Genomic DNA, 19,703 nt, shown 5'->3' on the forward strand with positions numbered 1-19,703 from the left:
AGGGAAACGTCGATAGAACGAGTCGAGTTATCGAGCATGGCAAGATATTATGTCGATGAGCCGCGCCGGCGGCCTTCTGAAACGGTTAACGAACGATCGTTCCGAGTATAGCTCCGCCCACGATTCGCGACGGTTGTCAGGCAATCATCCAGGGAACGGAGGGAATTCCACTGAATGTCTTCAGCAACGGGCGAGGCTCCTCTCCGCGTTCGCCAGGTCGAACCAATCCCCAAGACCCGCAGAGCTCCTAGTGTAACTTGCACCCTCTCGTCGGCACCTCGGTGAACCGCTCGTCTATTCGCCCTCGACTTGTTCAATTGCTTGTATCATTTATACGAATCTTTAATCAATTAATTGATACGTTAAGAAAAAAATTAAGAAAAGGAAATACCGTGACATTTTGTCCGTAAAGCGCCACGACAATCAGATTTAATTAAAGGTCTGTTTGTTTTTTGTTTTGACAAATTTCAAATGGTACATTACAATCGTCATTTGAAATTGTAATTCGTAAAAATACTACATAGTACAAAGCTGTGCTAGAGTAGCTGGTATGGAGATATATTTCCCTGTGAAAAATGGGCGAAGTTTCTTTCGCACGGACAAGAGCGTGACATAAAAGCTCAGCGCGTTGTGCAGGATTCGCGTTCGCCGTTTCGATAAGGCGAGCAGCATCTCCAGCTATTCTATTGTAATTGTAAGAGAAGAGAATCCAAAATCTTCTAAATCTCAAATTCGTCTGACGTGCTCTAACGCGAAAAGTGGTGCGGATTCTCGACATGCGGTCCGCGAGAACGTGAACGCGGGGCTATGAAGAATCCGATTGTCAAGTACCTCCTCGGGGAGGAAGTGCCGACGAGGGAGGACTACACGGATTGGCACGAGAATGCTAAAGGCGAGAGATCGTGTCCGATGCTCGCCGTCGACACCGTCGACAATCGCGACGAGCAGGACGAGGACGGGGTCGAGGCCGACGAGAGATAACGAAAGATGATGAAGGCGTTGTCGAGCAGCAGAGTGAGAGAACTCCAGGCCGTGCTGTTCCCGGTTCAACCCATTCCAGGTACACTCCTCTAACAATAGAAGGACAATTGGCGGATGATGTAGAGATCAACGGTAAAATCAGCATCGCTGTTCGTTCGACACAGATTCATTTCCAACTCTCTAAATCGGAATCAGTATTATTCATTGAAAGACGGTGAACAACCGATTTCAGTGGCAGACTTATAATTACATCAATCAGCGATGTATGCACTGCCTTCCAGTGACTATACACTGTTTCTGATCGGTGAGAGTGCCTTCCCCCTCCCCCCCCCTCTTTTAAGCGGAATCACTGAAAAACAGTGAATAATTACTGATGGTTACAGTTGCAAGTATAACACTGCAATTAGTAAGATTTCACCGATTCAGATTTAGAAAGCGTAATAAGTGAATTTTAATAAATATAATAAATAGCAATCAATATTTATAATACAGGATAGGTGATATAAAATTTGGGTTTCTGTCGATTATCCGGATGGAATTTCATGGCCGACAGTAATTTTTGTGAATCTTATATTTTATTTGTATAATTTTAAACCGCGCTGATTTATTGCTCTTAAAGTGCAACTTTTATAAGCCAAATGAATGCAATATCAGATTGTTAAGTTGATTCTGAAATGGAGGAAAGAGTACGCGATTTGTAACGTATGATCGGCGAGAGGTCGCGAACCTACGGACATTGTACTCCATCGATCTTCTACCGTGTGCAACATACGATCGCGTTTAAGTCTTTTGAAACCCAACACCAATTCGCCGAACTTGCTACGACGTGCATTATCATGCAGATAATTCAATTTGCTTCAATCGGTACGATCCACAATTTTTTTAGTTCGTTTATAAAAGAACTTTTTCTATTGACATCGTTTTAAAGGAACGTACGTGTCATTATTATCTCAAAACATTACTACAAATATAAAAATTTTATAGAATATAACGTTTGAGTATTTGTGTACAATTTTAGCAAAAATTTACCTGTTGATTTAAAAGTTACTTAATTACTGTTTGCTCCTGATTCTTATGTAAAATCGCGTTTTGTAGCACTTATTTCTAAAATTTAGTGAAAAAGTTGCATTACCAATTAAATCAAAATTTTTGCATATATAGTACTAGTAAAACTAATAAATATTGATGCAAAAATTCATTTAGATTCATCTACTCGTTTAAAAATTATTTACTTAAAGGTAGCAAAAAATAGTAATTTTCGCTGCAAAATCATTATAAATCAAATTTTTTGTTTTTTTGCAGCTAGTTTTAGGGCTAAAATTCGGGCATTACGACCAAAATTTTTTATTGTTGAAAAAAAAAGAATAAATCTGGAGAAGCCTTCAGTTTTTCAATTTCGATAACTTTTAGCTCGTATCGCATAGCCAAAACACCCTTAATTAATTTAACGCACGAAATTCGGAATACTGCCGATCGTGGACTCACTTTTTCATTAACAAATGAAGCGAGGTAAATTGTATTTAAAAAATATATGTAACTTTATTTCGACAATAACGAGAACGGAATTTTTTCTTTTCCAATAGGTGGCATGCTCTCTGACCTAACGCCGCAGGATTTGCAAGTGTCTCAATTGGAACGTTACGAGAGCTCGGCTCTGAGACGAGACGCGGAATCAGCCCTTTTCGCGATACCTTTGGGTGTGTCCAGGCATCGGTACTCGAAGGAGGCCCTTCGAGCGGTACTCGATGCGCGCTGCATCGTCGACGGAAGCATCCAGGAAGCGGCCAGGTGGCCGACCGAGTGCCAGGTGAAAATTAACGCACCTGCACCGTATCACTTTTTTCCGTTTAATTTTATCTCGGGATCACCCTTTCTCTCGAGACAAAGTGTACCGTGTATAATGTTAATTGCTTTCATACGAATTGCAATTTCGATAAGAACGTGCCTTTGAGTTTCTCAACGGAGGCACGCGAAGCCACTAATTTTATTCTGCACGCGTGCTAGTTGGGATACAGGGTAATTAAATAATTTATCAAAATTTATAAACGATCTCTCTCAGGTGATTCCAGAAAGAGTTCGTCATATAGAATACAATTCTCCCACGCCGGAAGCCTTCTACGTTTCAACCGGAAAGGAGCCAAGACCCAAGCCGATCGGTGACGAGCTTGGAACGGTGATATTTCGTTACTGCCCGACTAACGTTACCAATTACGTAAGTCATGATGCACTCTGCCATATAGTTCTTTCTTACATTTATAAAATGACGCACCTGATCGATTCAAGTAGAGGATAACTCATCCGAGTCAAGTATTCGTGAAGTCGAATCGAATCGAATTTGAATTAAATTTTTCCAGATTTACATGCTAATTTAAATGTAATAAAGTATATTCAACGATGTTACTTTGTAATACACAAGAAAATTAATTGCAAGAACTCTAGGGAATAATTTAAAAAAGTGTGCTAAGTAAAAATTTACAATAGATAAATATGAGAGTATATTATACTGATAAATAAGCATTGAGTACATAAATCCGAGTTATGTTACTATCGAAGTAATAGTAATAAAGAAATCTAGGGAACGAACTCGTTTATTTACAAACGTATTAATCAGAATAAAGTTAAACAATTTTTTACGAGTGAAATAACAAATTTAGATTGTGATAATATTTTTCTATTTAAACAATATTTTCAAATCTAAAACGTTTTCAACTACACCGAGACTTCATCAGCGTCTTTACTCAATATCAGTAAATCATAGTTTAAACAAAAATGATTACCGTGAATGCATAAAAAAAAATTACAGATCTCATTAAACGCAGAAACATTAAGTGAGTCGTCAATATGGTAAAAAATCTTTGTAGTAATAGTACATTAAAGACGTAGAGGATATAAATGAAACAAAATACATAGGATCATAACTCGAAACTCGCGAACTATTCAAATTCGAATTTTTCAAACTCGAACTATTCAAATTCGAATTTTTCAAACTCGAACTATTCAAATTCAAATTTTTCAAACTCGAACTATTCAAATTCGAATTTTTCCAACTCGAACTATTCAAATTCGAATTTTTCAAACTTGAACTATTCAAATTCGAATTTTTCAAACTCAAATTATTCAAATTCAAAATTTTTAAACTCGAACTATTCAAATTCGAATTTTTCAAACTCAAACTATTCAAATTCAAATTTTTCAAACTCGAAAACGAATCGAATTGAATCCAATGCGATTCGATTCGAATTCGAACTATTCGCACACCTCCAGATTCAAGTTTGCTAGAGCACGTTAAAACTTAGAAACCAACAACTGAACAATTTCTATCTGAGAATCTAGAGTTTGTAGAACGGGAGGGGGGTTTATTATTTCTGCAGTTTAGCCGATCTTGCGTGGGCGGTAACACAGTGTTACCGTTCCCCACGGATTTCTCCGGGGAATCGACTGCCAACGGGAATGACATCTTCTTCGTCGCTGAAGCGTCCCGGCCGAAAGACGACAACACGGACCTGCGATTCGAGTCGCGTTTCGAATCCGGAAATCTCGGCAAAGTGGTGAAAATAACCGACACGTATTACCAGCTCTATCTGAGAAGGGACCTGTACACGCAGAGGCATACGCAGTGGTACTACTTCAAGGTATCCAACACGAGAAGCAGAATCACATACAGGTATAACAACCGAAGAGATAGGAAAAGAAATCAATCGCATTTCCCAGGAAATTAAAATGTTAAAAAAGAATCAATTATATTCATATTTAAAAAAATACGCAATCGAGATGTTGCGATGTAAAAAGTATTTTTATTAGCTCTTTTAAATGTTTCAAACTCATTAAGTTTATTCGAACTGAGCCTGTGATTTCCATCATTGTTTAATCGTTAAGCTGGGTTTAAATTAAAATTAAAAGTTAAAAAAAGATATTAATTTAATTCAGATTAAAAAATACACAATTGATACATATTGCGATGTAAAAAAAAACTTGTATTTTTATTACTCCTTTCGTTTTAGAAAAACTTATCAAGTTGGATTTAACTAAAAATTAAACACATGGAAGCATATAAAACGCAATCGAGATATCTCAATTGTATATATTTTTTAATCCGAATCAGATCAATACCTCAATTTTTCAATCCCCTTAACTTTAACAGTTAAAAAATGGCCAATGGTCGCAGGTTTTCAATCGTAAATATGTGCAAGGAGGAGAGTCTTTATAACGAAGGCCTCAAACCACTTCTCTATTCTACCGAGGACGCTCGAACTCGATCCGTAGGCTGGAGAAGATGCGGCGACAACATTACATATTATCGAAACAATGACTCATCGTAAGACTCCTTTCTTATTTCAACGATAATACGATAACGCGGTAGAAAAGAACACGGAATGATTGCAGAAGCGACGAGGAGAGGGAGAAGCACACGTTGACATTCAACATCTCATTTCCTCACGATCGTGACATCGTTTACTTGGCGCATTGCTATCCGTACACCTATACCGATCTTCAGGTAAAACAATTTTTAAAAAAGTCACTGCTATAAAAAATATAGAGGTGATTCGTTGAATGCGTATCGCTCGTCTAAATTCTAAATCGTATCTCATCAATATTTTATATTTTATATTTTTACTTAATACAATCAACATTTGCAAAAACGAAAGTTAATGAAAATGCTAAAAAATATAAAATAAATGAGAAGTAAATAAATAAAAATTTATCATCTATTCTTTTGTGCGCGTTGACTTAAAAAAAATCAAGTTATTGGATGTTAATTTTTGATCATGACTTTATCTAATTGATAATAATGAAAACATGCAATTTTTATATTTTCATAAAAGACGTGGCGGAATATTTTAGATTCAAAGTATATACATATTTCTTATAGAAAGATTAAATCGATATTTTTATCAAATCTATCCAGTTTCTGAAATCGTATCACCAAAAAAGATTTTATTACAACAAATGATATTAATTGTGTAAGACTGATAAATGATAATAAAACTAATTAATAATTGATATAAATAAAAATATATTAAATGCAAAAATTATTTTATTCCGACGTCCATTTCTTTTCATTACTGCACTAAGAAAAAAAAATTATTCGTTCATGTCAATCATTCAAATTTTTTAACTAAGAATTAAATCAACTCAACATTTAGTTGCACGTATTGAACTAAATATTTTAGTTTTTCAACAAAATTTTTTTTCTCAGTGTGTTATTTATTAATCGTTACATATTTGATTTTTTGATAAATTATTAATAAGTATTAGTTAATGATTCTTTATATTTTTATTTTAATTCATAAATGCGATACTTTCAAATCGATTACCTAAATCGTATCTTTCGTAGCATGCTGCAAAAAGGTTTATAATAAATTAATTTATTATTGGTGAAACGTTAAATATAATAATAATTTGTAAGTATTTGAAACATCAACTACAATTTTCAACGTTTGTTTAGTACGAATCATTATACCAAATGAAAAATACAATAAAACGTAACTTATATAAGTGACACAACTCTCTAATAGTTGATTTAAGTAACTGAAAGCAACACCGGCATTACGCATTATTTCCGGCAATTCTTTCTCTTCTTTCTTTTTCTTATCGCTCAAGAAAGTAACGTGCGCAAATGAGAAATGCTTTCAGCAATTACCACGAGGAACGTTCCCACAAATACGTAACGATCGCTCAAGGAACGAAGCGGTATTTGTTTCACATTCTGCTCGCTCCTATCGCGATTACCATCGCGAACGATTTCCACTCTCGGCGATTGTATTTACTGTGCGCTGTCCGTCGTTCGGTAGATTAAATCGCTCTACCACCCCGGTCTCTAATTGCCCGCATAAACATTGCCCCAGGAGTACCTCGGCAAGATCGTGGCCGACCCCGCGAAAACGAGGTTCGCCAAGCTGCGCCTGCTGTGCCGCAGCCTGGCCGGAAACGGCGTGTATTACCTGACGATCACCGCGCCGACCAACGACGAGGAGGTGCGTAGGAAGCGGGGTGTCGTTATCACGGCCCGAGTGCATCCCGGCGAGACGCCGTCGAGCTGGACGATGAAGGGCATCATCGACTTTCTCACCGGCGATACGAACCGGGCTAGGGTAAGACGCGAGGGATTGTTTTTTTTTTTCTTTCTTTTGTAACTCTTGATGAGCATCGGTCCGGAACGCTCGAGATTTCCGAGATAGAGATATCGGCCGCGCGCGAGTACGATTATCAGGCGATTAAAATATCGAGGTAAAATCGGGATGGTTAAGATAAAATCGAGAAGAGGTCAACGAACGATTATAGCAGAATTTAGTGTTTAATGTTTCTTCCTGTACAATAGAGAAGTGATTGCAGTAATATTGTAGGAATATTTCATTGCAACGTTGCAGCAACATTAATCTGTAACTATGCAGACAGGATACAAACGTACCCTACCGCATATAATTACGCAAATATTTCTCTTGAAATGTGGCAGCAAGATAACATAGAAAAGTACATGTAGAGCAAGATAACACCATGCACGCAGTATAACATTAAAAAAACATACCTTTTAAATGATATTTCGCTGGAAATACCATTTAAGTATATTTTTTTAATATTACAAATTTTAACAATTTTACAATTTCATTGAATTAAAAATTAAAGTAAGTTTAGATAAAAAAAAATATTTATTTCAAAATTTTAGTTTGCTTCATACATATTTTTTTATAAAAATTGAGCCGATAGCGTTTTAAAATAGTAAGATTTAATATTAAATGTTCAACATTTAATATTTTTGTGTTACAATGTATAATATTAAATGACTCTGCCTTAGTCACAAAATAAATTATTATCATTAGATACCCTGAACATTAATCTTATAACATAAAATTTTAAAAAATTTCTTTTTATGGATTCCCCATAGATGAAAAAATTTGACTTTTTTATACTTATGACCTTCTCTCGATTTTAATTGGACTAAAATACCGCCTATTAAAACGAGATTTGTTGGGGAGATTCGAGTTTAGGCGAGGCTTAACGACTGAGACCTAATGTCGCTCGATTATCGCAGGAACTCCGAGAGAGATTCGTCTTCAAGTTGGTGCCGATGCTGAATCCGGACGGCGTCATAGTGGGCAACAATCGGTGCTCCCTGTCCGGGAAGGACCTGAACCGGCAATACAGGACCGTGATGCGCGAGAGCTACCCGTCCGTCTGGCACACGAAGCTAATGATACGAAGGCTCCTCGAGGAATGCGGTGTGGCGATATACTGCGATCTTCACGCTCACTCGAGGAAGCACAACATATTCGCCTACGGCTGCGAGAGCAAGAGGACCGGATGCAACGGGAAGCTGTCGGAACAAGTGTTTCCGCTGATGCTTCATAAAAATGCAGCTGATAAGGTAATGTGAACGCGCATATCGGAATATCACCAAAAGTTTCAATGTATAATCCCTTAGTTTCAATTTTTTGACGACGTTGAAACGAAATCGATGGTTTTTGAAAACTCAGGGAATTTTTTGCGTTAACAACGATCTCTTTTTTTAATTAACGCTAGCTCTCCAAATCTCGTAGAATGAAAAATTATTCGAAAGTTGCACTAGTTCAATTTTTATTCTGTAAGAGTGAGAATTCACTTGCAAATTAAAATTGAGCACGAGTAAGAATTCACTCTGCAGAATAAAAATTGAGCTGGTGCAATTTTCGAGTGATTTTTAGAGTGGTAAATCAAAATTTACACATTCAATTTTTACACTTTGAGAGAGAGAGAGAAAGAGAGGCAATTCAATTTTCTGATTCCGTGATTCCAGTTCTCCTTCGAGAATTGCAAATTCCACGTCGAAAAGGGGAAGGAAGGCACGGGCAGGGTAGTTGTATGGTCAATGGGTGTGCAAAACAGTTACACCATAGAAGCTTCTATGGGAGGCTCTAAAATCGGTTCCCGATGCGGAACACATTTTTCCACTCATGACTACGAGCAAATCGGCAAGGCATTCTGTGAAACCCTGCTCGACTTTTCTGATCAAGATCCTATGAAGGTAACACTGTCAGATTAATATTTCGATTGCATTTCTTTGAAAAAAGAAATGATAGCGCTCGAACGGTGATTTAATTCCTCGCTTCGTTCTTATACATAATATAAGCAATACGAACAAAATGCGGAATAAAATCGTCATGTCATTTATATTTAAATAATTCTGGAGAAATACAGATATCACACAGAGAAAAACAAATAAAAAAAATAAAAATTAATCTTGTAATATATTACTACTCTCTAAATTCTTTGGAGTGGAATCTCACTCCTGTAGAGTGAGATTGATGTATCTAATTAATATTTAACAATAAAATAAATTAAGATACTTCCTAAATGTCGTAGAACAAAAAAAACGTCGCTGTAAAAAGTGAAACTTAAGCTTGTGCGATGTTCGAGTGAGTTGGTGGTCTATTAAAAGATAAAATTTATTCTTACGAGACTGAATAAGGTATTCTTATAAAAGTCCTATTTATTATATATTCTGTAGGAGGAAATTTTGACTTTAACAGAGTGGTAAATCATTGCACAATCTCAATCTTTTACTCTTTTAGAATAACGTTTTCTTCTACATTATTTAGAGAGTACATAAGTAAAATGTATGTCACAAAATAAATTATACAAAATAAAAATAATATTATAAATACTAATAAAAATAAAACGAAATAAATATTAATAATAAAATCAATAATATACTGCACAATTGTAAAAAGCGCAGGTTAAATTTGAAAAATCTGTTAAAAGAACATTAAAATACTGTATATGAAAAAAAACAATAAAACAGATGATAGGTTAGGGTATTTTTTTAATTTTGAGCCTTCTGAAGACTTTCTTAAAATCTTCTTAAATATTTTGAAAACCTAAAAATAAGAATACTCTTGAATTTCAACCTGATTTTTTTAATACAATAATTTAGTATCTTTATTTTATTTGAAAAATCTATTAGAGAAAGTACTGAATTATTATATTTAAAAAATTACTGGAACTCAAGAGTATTCTTAATTTTTTAGGTCTGCGACTTTTTGCGATTAGGCAATCTGTGTATTTTAACTTATTTTATTGTTAAACATTGCACTATTAGTTTCAACCACGTTTTATTGTTTTTTTCTCCCCTGTAGCGCCGTATACGAGCTACAGCATTCAAAATTGAATCTATTTGTCAAAATCTATTCATCAAGAAACTATTCAAACTTTTTTTTACACATGTACTCTCTCTGATGATCTTACATCATGGTAAGCAATATCAGATTAATTCTCTAAATAAAATCTCATTGTGAACAAAGCAAATTATATTTTCTAAGGATTCTAATTTGTATAATTTTAATTGTATAAATTTAATCAGGATGAACCACGATGAATCTTACAAACGTGGCCCAGCAGGAAAGACTCCGAAATAAGATTATAGCCAGATTGACGAAGGAGGGCTCCAGTGCTGAGGAGCCTACCAATATTGTTTTGACCGACTATTCAAGGTACCTATATCCTTCCTACAATTACATTATTCGATAATTCGCATTTCATCAGTTTTACGTTAACTACGACTTTTTCTAGCGACGAGGGGAACATTTCGCAGAGCTTCTCGTCGGAAGAGGAGAGGACCGAGTATACGGATGCCGCGTGGGCCAGCGAGGGCGGAGAGTTCCTGGCGAGTCGTCGCCGGTATCTTTGCGTGCCACCACCGTCACCGACCTTCGTTCCGCCGAGAAGCGTCGGTCTTTACAGAAGGAGGGCGCGAAGAGACGTCGCGGGGAGAATTTATTTGGAGCGCAGGAGAAATCTGGTATCCATGTTATTATCCCTCGAAATTATATACAATTCGCAAAAGTTCGCGGATCGAAACACCTTTTTTCACGAAAGGCGAATCCGATTCTCGTGAAAACAACGATATTCACGCTAAATCGCACGTATTATGTTGTCGACAGGCACGACGAGCGGTGATGGACTTGCCGACCACGGATCCAGGTAGCGACCTGTGCGACCTGACCGATTCGGCTGATGAGAGTTTCGTCAGAAGCGAGGGACGTGAATACGATGGTACATTCAACATTGTCGAAATGATTATTTGCATGTAGTATGCAAATGAATGTATAATTGTATATAGTTCTATATAAAATGTTTTTTTGGTTCTACATACAGGGTGATTATTAATGAATGTCCCCACTTTTTACCATAGGAGCACGCATTTGTAGTTTCTAATATAATAATACGTTAGAAATGCATATCTGTCGGTAAATCAGGCTCCTATGGTAAAAAGTAGGAACATTCATTAATAATCATCCTGTATACGTCCATATATAATTATACATAATTATATATATTTTAATATACGTATAACACTGTATTATGTTAGTTACTCAGATAATACATTGATTCCGATCTCTCAGTGAGAGTACTCCCTCTTAATCGGAATGAAAGACAGTGAATAGTCATAATTATATATGTAGCACTGCAAACCATAAGATAATAAGATTTTACTAGTTCAGATTTAGATTACTTGCATGCCTTGCAGGAGAAGTATGGAGAAGCAAGCAAGAATACCGCGAAAAGATAATCGAACTCTCTGAAAAGAAGAGGGTTGAAAAAGAGGAGCAACAGGAGACGACGCTGATCCTACCGGAAATCATCACGAGGCCTCGCAGCGTGTCTTTCGGGGAGTTACTGCCGCGCAAGGATCACCGAAAGGCTCGTCAACGACCGCGATGTCTTCGGTACAGATCAACCGTTTCTTAATGAAATGAGAAGATTTTTTTTTTTTCAATAGCTGTCCTAAATTACTAAATTACGAAAATTACGATTCGTATTTGTCAGAACGCTGAGAAATTCATCGCCGGTGTCACCGACGAGCCGAGAGATGAGGCTCAAGCTGACGTCACTGAGACGGCAGATTTGGACGGGCGTTTCGACCACCGCCACTACCACCGACGCCGAGGGCAACAACGCGGAACGTCTCGTAGACGCATTCGTGAAGACGCCGTTGAGCTGGGGCATCTCCAGACACGCTCTGATGCACTATCCCACGGACGGCGAGGTCACGCTAAAGTGAGTCGATATACTCGACTTATCGCGCACATGTGGCGTTTATAAAATATGCGCGTTGCATGTTTCATCGCAATTAGGTGTACGTTGGAATCTCTTCCTTTTTGTTAAGATTACATCGCGCGCGTCGATTTCCTTCAAGAATTCTTCGAGAAGAGTTGTGCATAAAAAAATTGCGCGCATGTCGTCGTTACAGGTCGCAGTCCAAGAAGGCGCAGTCGCCCGTCTACGACGCGGACAAGGACGACGCGAGGAAGACGCGGAAGAAGTCGCGGCGGAATGCGACCCAAATGAAGGTGGTGGTGCGGACGGACGGGCAGAAGCCGTCTTCCAGGAGGAAGAGCACGAGGCTCGACTGGCAGCGGGCGGTGACTCTAAATTCCCGGGGCAAGGACGTGAGAATCGCGAGAACCTCCTCGCTCCTGACGATCGAGGCGGACTCGTTGAAGCTGCTGGCCGCGTCGACGACGGCGTCCAAGCAGCCGCAGCGGCCGCAGCGGAAACTCGAGTCGCGCCGGAAGTTCCGCGGTGTTGGCGCCGTGGCGTCCACCTGCGTCGGCGTCGGGGCGAAGGCGAGCGCCGCGAAGCCGATGAGGACGCGTGCGTGCCGTCGCGACGCCTTCTGCGAGAGCACGACGTCGGACGACTCCTCGTCGGACTCGGGCAAGCTGAAGGTCGTGAAGAAGAAGCAGAAGAAGAAGAAGCAGCAACAGCCGCCGAGGAAACCGAACAGAGGAACGGAGCAAGGCAAGCGCGTCTGCAGCGCGAAGACCTCGCGTAACAATGTTTGAATCATTCTTCAGGACTACTATTATCATCTGGACGTACTATTATCCTCTCGCATCCGAGATTTTGAAGAATTTAGAGGAAACCTCCTCTTAAACGTTAACAAAGTATTCTTTAAATTAGGGACTATAATTAGGTTAAGAAAATGGTTAATAAAAGACCAAATTGAAGAATGAAAAAAGAATGATCATATTTATTCTCAATTCGTTGGAAAACTTGAGAATAGTTGATTGACAGGTACATTTATATAAACTAAAACTACTAATTTTCATGTTACAACAACCCGTCGAAATTAATGGATTTTTTTCGTTTTTAGCGAATATCTTTGAAACTATGAGGTGTATGAAAAAATGTTTCATACAAAAGAGTTTCATAGTTTTTTATACTCTATATAACAGTATGTTCACGTTTTCGAAAAAATCAAATTTAAAATCCATTATTTTCGATGGGGGTGCTTCAACCTCTAAACCTCGAGATAAGCAGAGAAAAAAAATAAGAGTCTAATATTTTTTTATGTACTGCAACATATCTAAAGCTCATCAAAATCGGCGAGGGACAGTTCCAACCGTTTCCTCGTAAGACATAATAGAAATCTTAAGAATATAAATATAAAGAAGAATTATAAACGGTCTCGCCTAAGAAGAAGCCATGACCAAGAGAATATTATCTGTTATGGAACTATATGTCAGCATGCGATAAAATTGGTCGTATAAAAATAATTTTAAATTTTGTCCGTTGAATATGAAATTATGAGTAACGTATTCCTCGTTGGAAAGCAAGAATATCAAAATATGAATAACAATTAGTATTATCTTTAACATTTGTTAAGCGATCCTTAATTATATTTTATTCGGTGCGTGATTCATCTTTTACTAATTTTTTAATATAATTATATTAAAAATATTAATATATGTATATAAAGAAGAAGAATGACTAAAGTCCTAAAAGTACATGTCAATCAACTATTTTTAAGTTTTCCCAACTTTGAATTGCGAATAAATAACATTAATCTCCTCTTTTCATCCTTTTATAATATTTACCCGTTTGTTGACTATTCTCTTTAGTTAATTACGTTTGCACAAGTCAACCTCATTATTTTTAATTGTTAAGGATTGAAAATTGAGTCTTTTAAAAACTGAAATTTCAGAGATGGATAGCATGATCTACGTCTTTGCTGAATTGCAAGTCGAGTAGCAGAACTTTATTCGAATGATTTGTCATTTAAGAATTGTGGTAATACTACAATCGATAATAATATTACAACACAAAGTTTTATGTACCATCTAGGAATTATAAGTCACCGACAAGAATACTATAGATAAGGATACATGAGAATAGTCTTATCATCAAAGTTATCAGTATATGGCAACGAGATAAACGGATTTTAAGGAAGAGAGATTTATTTCTCTTCGAGAGAATGAAGAATGAATAACTCGCGATCTCTTTCGAAACGCCATTTTACGTTTCAGAGAAATATCTAATGAAAATTTATATGCATAATAATGATCTCGATATTATCATTATAAAAAAATTGATTGAAAACTCAAAGAAATCAATAGATATGATCTGTGGAGTCTATACTTAATGTCTTTAATACGTGATAAAATCATGACTTTTTAAAAGTAGCGAGGTGAAAGCAGTCTATGCAAAAGACTGAGATAAGGAACAAGAAGGGTTGATCGAAAAAGTCTAGTGGGTAAAAAAGAGAATCCACAATTCCGACTTTTATTGTTCCGAAATTTTAGCCAATGGAATTAACTGGCGAAAAACTAGAAGAATAACTAATATAGCGTGAACAATTATTATTATTATTATTATTATTATTATTATTATTATTATTATTATTATTACCGTTGCTTAATATCATTAAGTAGTCGATAGCATAACAATTATTATATTATTATATAAATATAAGCACTAGCATTTGGAATTTAAAAAATAAGGAACGTAATCGTATATGAGTTATAAATATTGTATAAATATTCAAATATTATAATTTTACGACTTGCTTCTGCCAGACAAGATTAATTGTAGCTAAGGGTAATTTTGATCGTTAAATATCGGTTAACTTAATTGATCGTTAACTCGACTCGGCAAAGATATCTGGGGTAAATTTCTACAATTGCTCAAATTGTATATTTGTTGTCTAGAAACAGCGAATTGGATTATAGAATCCAATCTTTTTTTTTTACGTGTTAAAAAACAAGAAATTAACAATTCTATTGACGCTGACAAATCAGCGCTGGTTATTTAATGTAGTAGTGGTGTTTATGAGTTTCATCGATTAAGTCAACCCTTTCGATACAGAACAACGAAGAAACACACTTTGTGATCGGAGCAAAAATAATAATTTTTCTCATTCTAAGTGCATATGTGCACCCAAAGACCAAAACAAACTTCTTTTTCTGAGTACATATATGCATTAAGTACTCAAAAAGTTAATTGCAACGAAAGGTGACTTTGTAAATTCTTGATTAATTTACTTTTTATCTTTTTCTAATTTCTGGAACCAGAAAAAAAAATACAAAATAAGCTGAATCGAATCTTGAAGTTAATCTATATTGATAGGTATAGGTATAAATCATGTATCACTGCCCATATAGCTCAAGAATATCGCGCGATCGATTTTGGCAGCCACCGAGTTGCATTTTCGACAGTGCTAGGGACAAATTGAAATACACTACTAAAAAAAAAATAGGGAACACTTTCCAGACACCAAAAATTAGGCTATTTTCAAATGACTGTAACTCGGTGAAAAATTATCGTAGATAAAAAATAAAAAAAGCATTTTGAAGCTTGAAGATCGAGCTTTAACGTTCTACCAGCAGATTTTCAAAATTCTTTTAACTTTCTTGTCTTATGCAGTAAAAAAGTACACCTTGTTTTGTTCGTTAAAATTTCGTATTTTTGACACTTTGCAGATCGACCAACAAATTTTTTTTCAAATAATTCAAGTAAAATTTCATAAACTACAACATTTTACCTACAAAATACTTTTTTAAAAATTTCTCTACGATTTTTTTTGACCGAGTTACGCAACTTTGAAGCTAAACCTGCATTTTTTACAAATGATATCCGTACTCCGTGAAAAATTATCGTAGACAAAAAATCAAAAAACCATTTTAAAGCTCGAAGTTTCAGCTTTAACTTGCTATTAATGGTTTTCAAAAATTTTCTCAATTTCTTAGTACTATGCTCCAAAAAAGATACACTGTTTTTTCCTTAAAATAACGTATTTTTAACAGCCTGTAGCTCAATAAAAAAATTTTTCTCGACAAATCCAATACAAGTGCCATAAAGTATGACATTTTCTCTACAAAATGCTTTTTTTAAAATTTTTTCTACGATTTTTTTTGACCGAGTTACAAGACTTCGAAGATATACATTTTTTACATTGCAATTTTCCGAAAAATGACGTCTGACATTCTTGCTCACCAATGTGCACCATTGGAGGTTGCCAGTCAGTTTTGCATCATGTATGTTGTGTACATGTGTGTGTGTGTGTGTGTGTGTGTGTGTGTGTGTGTGTGTGTGTGTGTGTGTGTGTGTGTGTGTGTGTATGTGTCTCAGCAGAGATAAGGAGCCCACAGTTCGTCACTTCTGCACTATTTAACGACTCCAAACCTTCTTTACTATATATATATGTGTGTGTGTGTGTGTGTGTATATGTGCGGAGGAATTGGTACAGTTTGTACTTTTGCCGTGCTGGCGGCTCTACCCTCTCTGCTGTGTGTGTATGCGCTCGCGCGCATGAGAGTTCAATAGTGTGTATTTCCTCCTCTCTGATCAATTACTGCTTGCAAGCGTTCTCGCATATTTACATATCTTGCAATACAATCTTGCGGAATGTTGTGCCAAATTTCCGTAATTTCTCCCAATTTTTCTAAATTTCGCAGCTGTTCCTTGCGACTTGTAATCGTAAGCGGTAGACGTCATTTTGAGCAATGTACTGTAAAATGTATATCTTCAAAGTCTTGTAACTCGGTCAAAAAATCGTAGAGAAAACTTTAAAAAAAGCATTTTGTAGAGAAAATGTCATACTTTGAGGCACTTGCATTGGAATTGTCGAGAAAAATTTTTTGATTGAGCTACAGACTGGTAAAAAAATGTAATTTTAAGGAAAAAACAGTGTATCTCTTTTGGGGCATAGTACTAAGAAATTGAGAAAATTTTTCAAACCATTAATAGCATGTTAAAGCTGAAACTTCGAGCTTTAAAATGGTTTTTTGATTTTTTGTCTACGGTGATTTTTCACGGAGTACGGATATCATTTGTAAAAAATGCAGGTTTAGCTTCAAAGTTGCGTAACTCGGTCAAAAAAAATCGTAGAGAAATTTTTAAAAAAGCATTTTGTAGGTAAAATGTTGTAGTTTATGAAATTTTACTTGAATTATTTGAAAACAATTTGTTGGTCGATCTGCAAAGTGTCAAAAATACGAAATTTTAACGAACAAAACAAGGTGTGCTTTTTTACTGCATAAGACAAGGAAGTTAAAAGAATTTTGAAAATCTGCTGGTAGAACGTTAAAGCTTGATCTTCAAGCTTCAAAATGCTTTTTTTATTTTTTATCTACGATGATTTTTCACCGAGTTACAGTCATTTAAAAATAACCTAATTTTTGGTGTCTGAAAAGTGTTCCCTATTTTTTTTGAGTAGTGTAGAAAGATTTACCTAGAGGATGTATCTATAAAAATTGCTATTTGAAATAAGTATTTTGTCCCAGAGAGCTCACAATATTTATTAATATTTTTCATATTTTATTTATTTTTTTAAATCTTATAAATATTTTATATACACAAATTTAAAAAAATCATAAAATCTTTACTCAACATCCTATTTTAAGATTGGCATGTTATCTAATTTGAAGCCTCTAATTTGAGGCTCACTTTTCGCGTTTCCAATTGATTAAATTTGTTTATTCAATAATTGTTTAATTAATAAAAATATTTTTTTAATTTGTTAAAGAATCGCTGTGAAAAAAGGCGCGCACAAAGCGCAATTCTTATGTCTAATGTTATTAAAATACAAACTTTTATTAAATATATTATTTATTAAATTATTTAATATTATTAAAATATAGACTAAAATATAAAAGTTCAGATCCGTTCTTCACGAAAGTAATATTTAAATATTAATATCTAAGGACACTTTAACCATCGAATGAATCTAAACGCGCGAACATTGTACTATTCGATTGACCACATTTAAACACTTTCCATTTAAAAATTATTGCAATTTCAATATTTTGGTATTAGAATGTTCGTCTCTAAAATGACTTTAGGAATCTGCCATTAGCAGAGGTAATGTGGTAAGTCTAGGACACTGTATATCCATGAAACATGTTATTTTCTATTTTGTACTCTTAAGAAATAGAAAATAGGAAAAACTCATTTATCCATGACGTATCGAAATGTAAAATAAATTCCTTATTTCAAGTGAATGTACATATATATAAACGTTAATTAATTACTATTTGCTTTCTTGTATTTATTACACGAAACAAATACAAGTTCAATACTTATTTCAAATACAAATCCTTCAACAATAAAGGTAAACGACGGTTAACGCGAGCTCGACATTGTCACATTATTTACAAATCCTTTAAATTAAATACTTGTAAACAAAAGCAATCATGGACTAAGCAAGAGCCAAGCAATATAGATTGGCATTACGAGCCTTGCTTGGCTTGTAGTCCATTGTTTTCTATTTTTTCATTCTTCATCTCATTGAGCCTTGGCAGTTAACATTTGTTATTATTTTAAGTATTTCCATTTTCCATTTTAAGTATTTCCATTTTCGCCGGCACTGATTTTCGGCAATTCTCCACGCTCGCGAAAGCGACTGACATGCGCCGAGAGTGTCGCACCACGTGCTTCGCGGCTGACAGCGCGACGTCACTATGGCGACACGCGAGCGCGCGGTAAACAATTCACGGCCACCGTCTGCGCGGCGCGGACCAGGGCGGCCGGTCACGTGGCCCGCGGTTCGTCATCTCGAGGTCGGTATCGTCCGCGTGACCGCCTTTCCGTCCTGAGACGTCGCCGAGGCTCGACGTCTTCGCCGGGCGCTCGAACGCGACGAGTCGCTCCGGGCGATCGGTGCAGCCCTAAACGAGTACGCGACGAGGAACGTGGACAATTACTTACGGATGATCCGGACGTTTGTTAGAGAACTGGCGCGATGCGGCGCATGCTCCTCCTGCTCCTTCAATCTTACGTATCGCGAATCGAGTAGTACGAACGCGTGCGAAAAGTCAACTGGAGAAGATCAAGGCTTGCACGCCAATCTTCACCGTCCCTACACCGCTTGTCGCTTTGCGTGACTGATGACTGATAGAGATCGTCGGAGCTCGCCGAGAGCCTTCATGCCGCCATCTTGCGGCGACAATTTGTCTTTCGCGCTGTTGGCGGGAGATGCAATTTTTTACCGTTCGTAACTAAAACCACGACAAAATGGCTGCATTCCGAATTGCACATGAAGGAAATAAAATTAATCAATGTACATCGCTCTCAATCAACAATATGATAATTACATTGAACATGGTATAATAATATTGAAATGGACGTTAAAATAAATTAAGTGTTAAAACTAAGAAATTTCAAATATATGTACAAGCGTATAAAAAACTTCATTTGCAATTTTTCATGCATGCATATTTTATTAGGAAAATACATTGTAACAATAACTAAATTTTAATTTAATGATATTATAAAAAGATATAAAAGAAGAGATAGATAAAAATAACATAATGAAATTTTGCAACCAGTAAATTAGTATATAATATCCCACCAAACACAACGTTATATGTAACGTGGTGTTTGCTGGGATATAATGTTAATAACATATTATGTCATACATAAAATTGCATTATACTCACAACACTTATTGAAGCTTTATTAAACGTTTA

At 36.1% G+C, this 19,703-nt stretch overlaps 2 protein-coding genes across 3 annotated transcripts in view; one reads left to right on the forward strand and one right to left on the reverse strand.

Annotated features, from left to right (window-relative positions):
• LOC105203424 (glutamine-dependent NAD(+) synthetase) overlaps nucleotides 1-19,259 on the reverse strand; it is a 28,859-nt gene extending 9,600 nt beyond the window's left edge. The window contains exon 1 of one of the 2 annotated variants that reach the window (XM_011172216.3): nucleotides 18,943-19,255. The gene's annotated coding sequence lies outside the window, so the exon portion shown is untranslated. Of the gene's footprint in view, nucleotides 1-18,942 lie in introns of both variants that reach the window. The other variant, XM_039448231.1, reaches the window with a different exon arrangement.
• LOC105203436 lies at nucleotides 805-13,133 on the forward strand. Its single transcript, XM_026136941.2, has 15 exons — nucleotides 805-1,060; nucleotides 2,565-2,788; nucleotides 3,041-3,193; nucleotides 4,353-4,645; nucleotides 5,147-5,296; nucleotides 5,368-5,476; nucleotides 6,828-7,073; nucleotides 8,012-8,344; nucleotides 8,753-8,980; nucleotides 10,354-10,445; nucleotides 10,525-10,753; nucleotides 10,896-11,007; nucleotides 11,483-11,681; nucleotides 11,782-12,012; nucleotides 12,206-13,133. The coding sequence occupies exons 1-15, from the start codon at nucleotides 988-990 to the stop codon at nucleotides 12,798-12,800; spliced, it is 3,267 nt and encodes a 1,088-aa protein (XP_025992726.2). The 5' UTR covers nucleotides 805-987; the 3' UTR covers nucleotides 12,801-13,133.
• Nucleotides 19,260-19,703: the final 444 nt, after the last annotated feature.

Source organism: Solenopsis invicta, chromosome 4, assembly GCF_016802725.1.
Source record: "Solenopsis invicta isolate M01_SB chromosome 4, UNIL_Sinv_3.0, whole genome shotgun sequence".
In the NCBI taxonomy this organism is placed as follows: domain Eukaryota; kingdom Metazoa; phylum Arthropoda; class Insecta; order Hymenoptera; family Formicidae; genus Solenopsis; species Solenopsis invicta.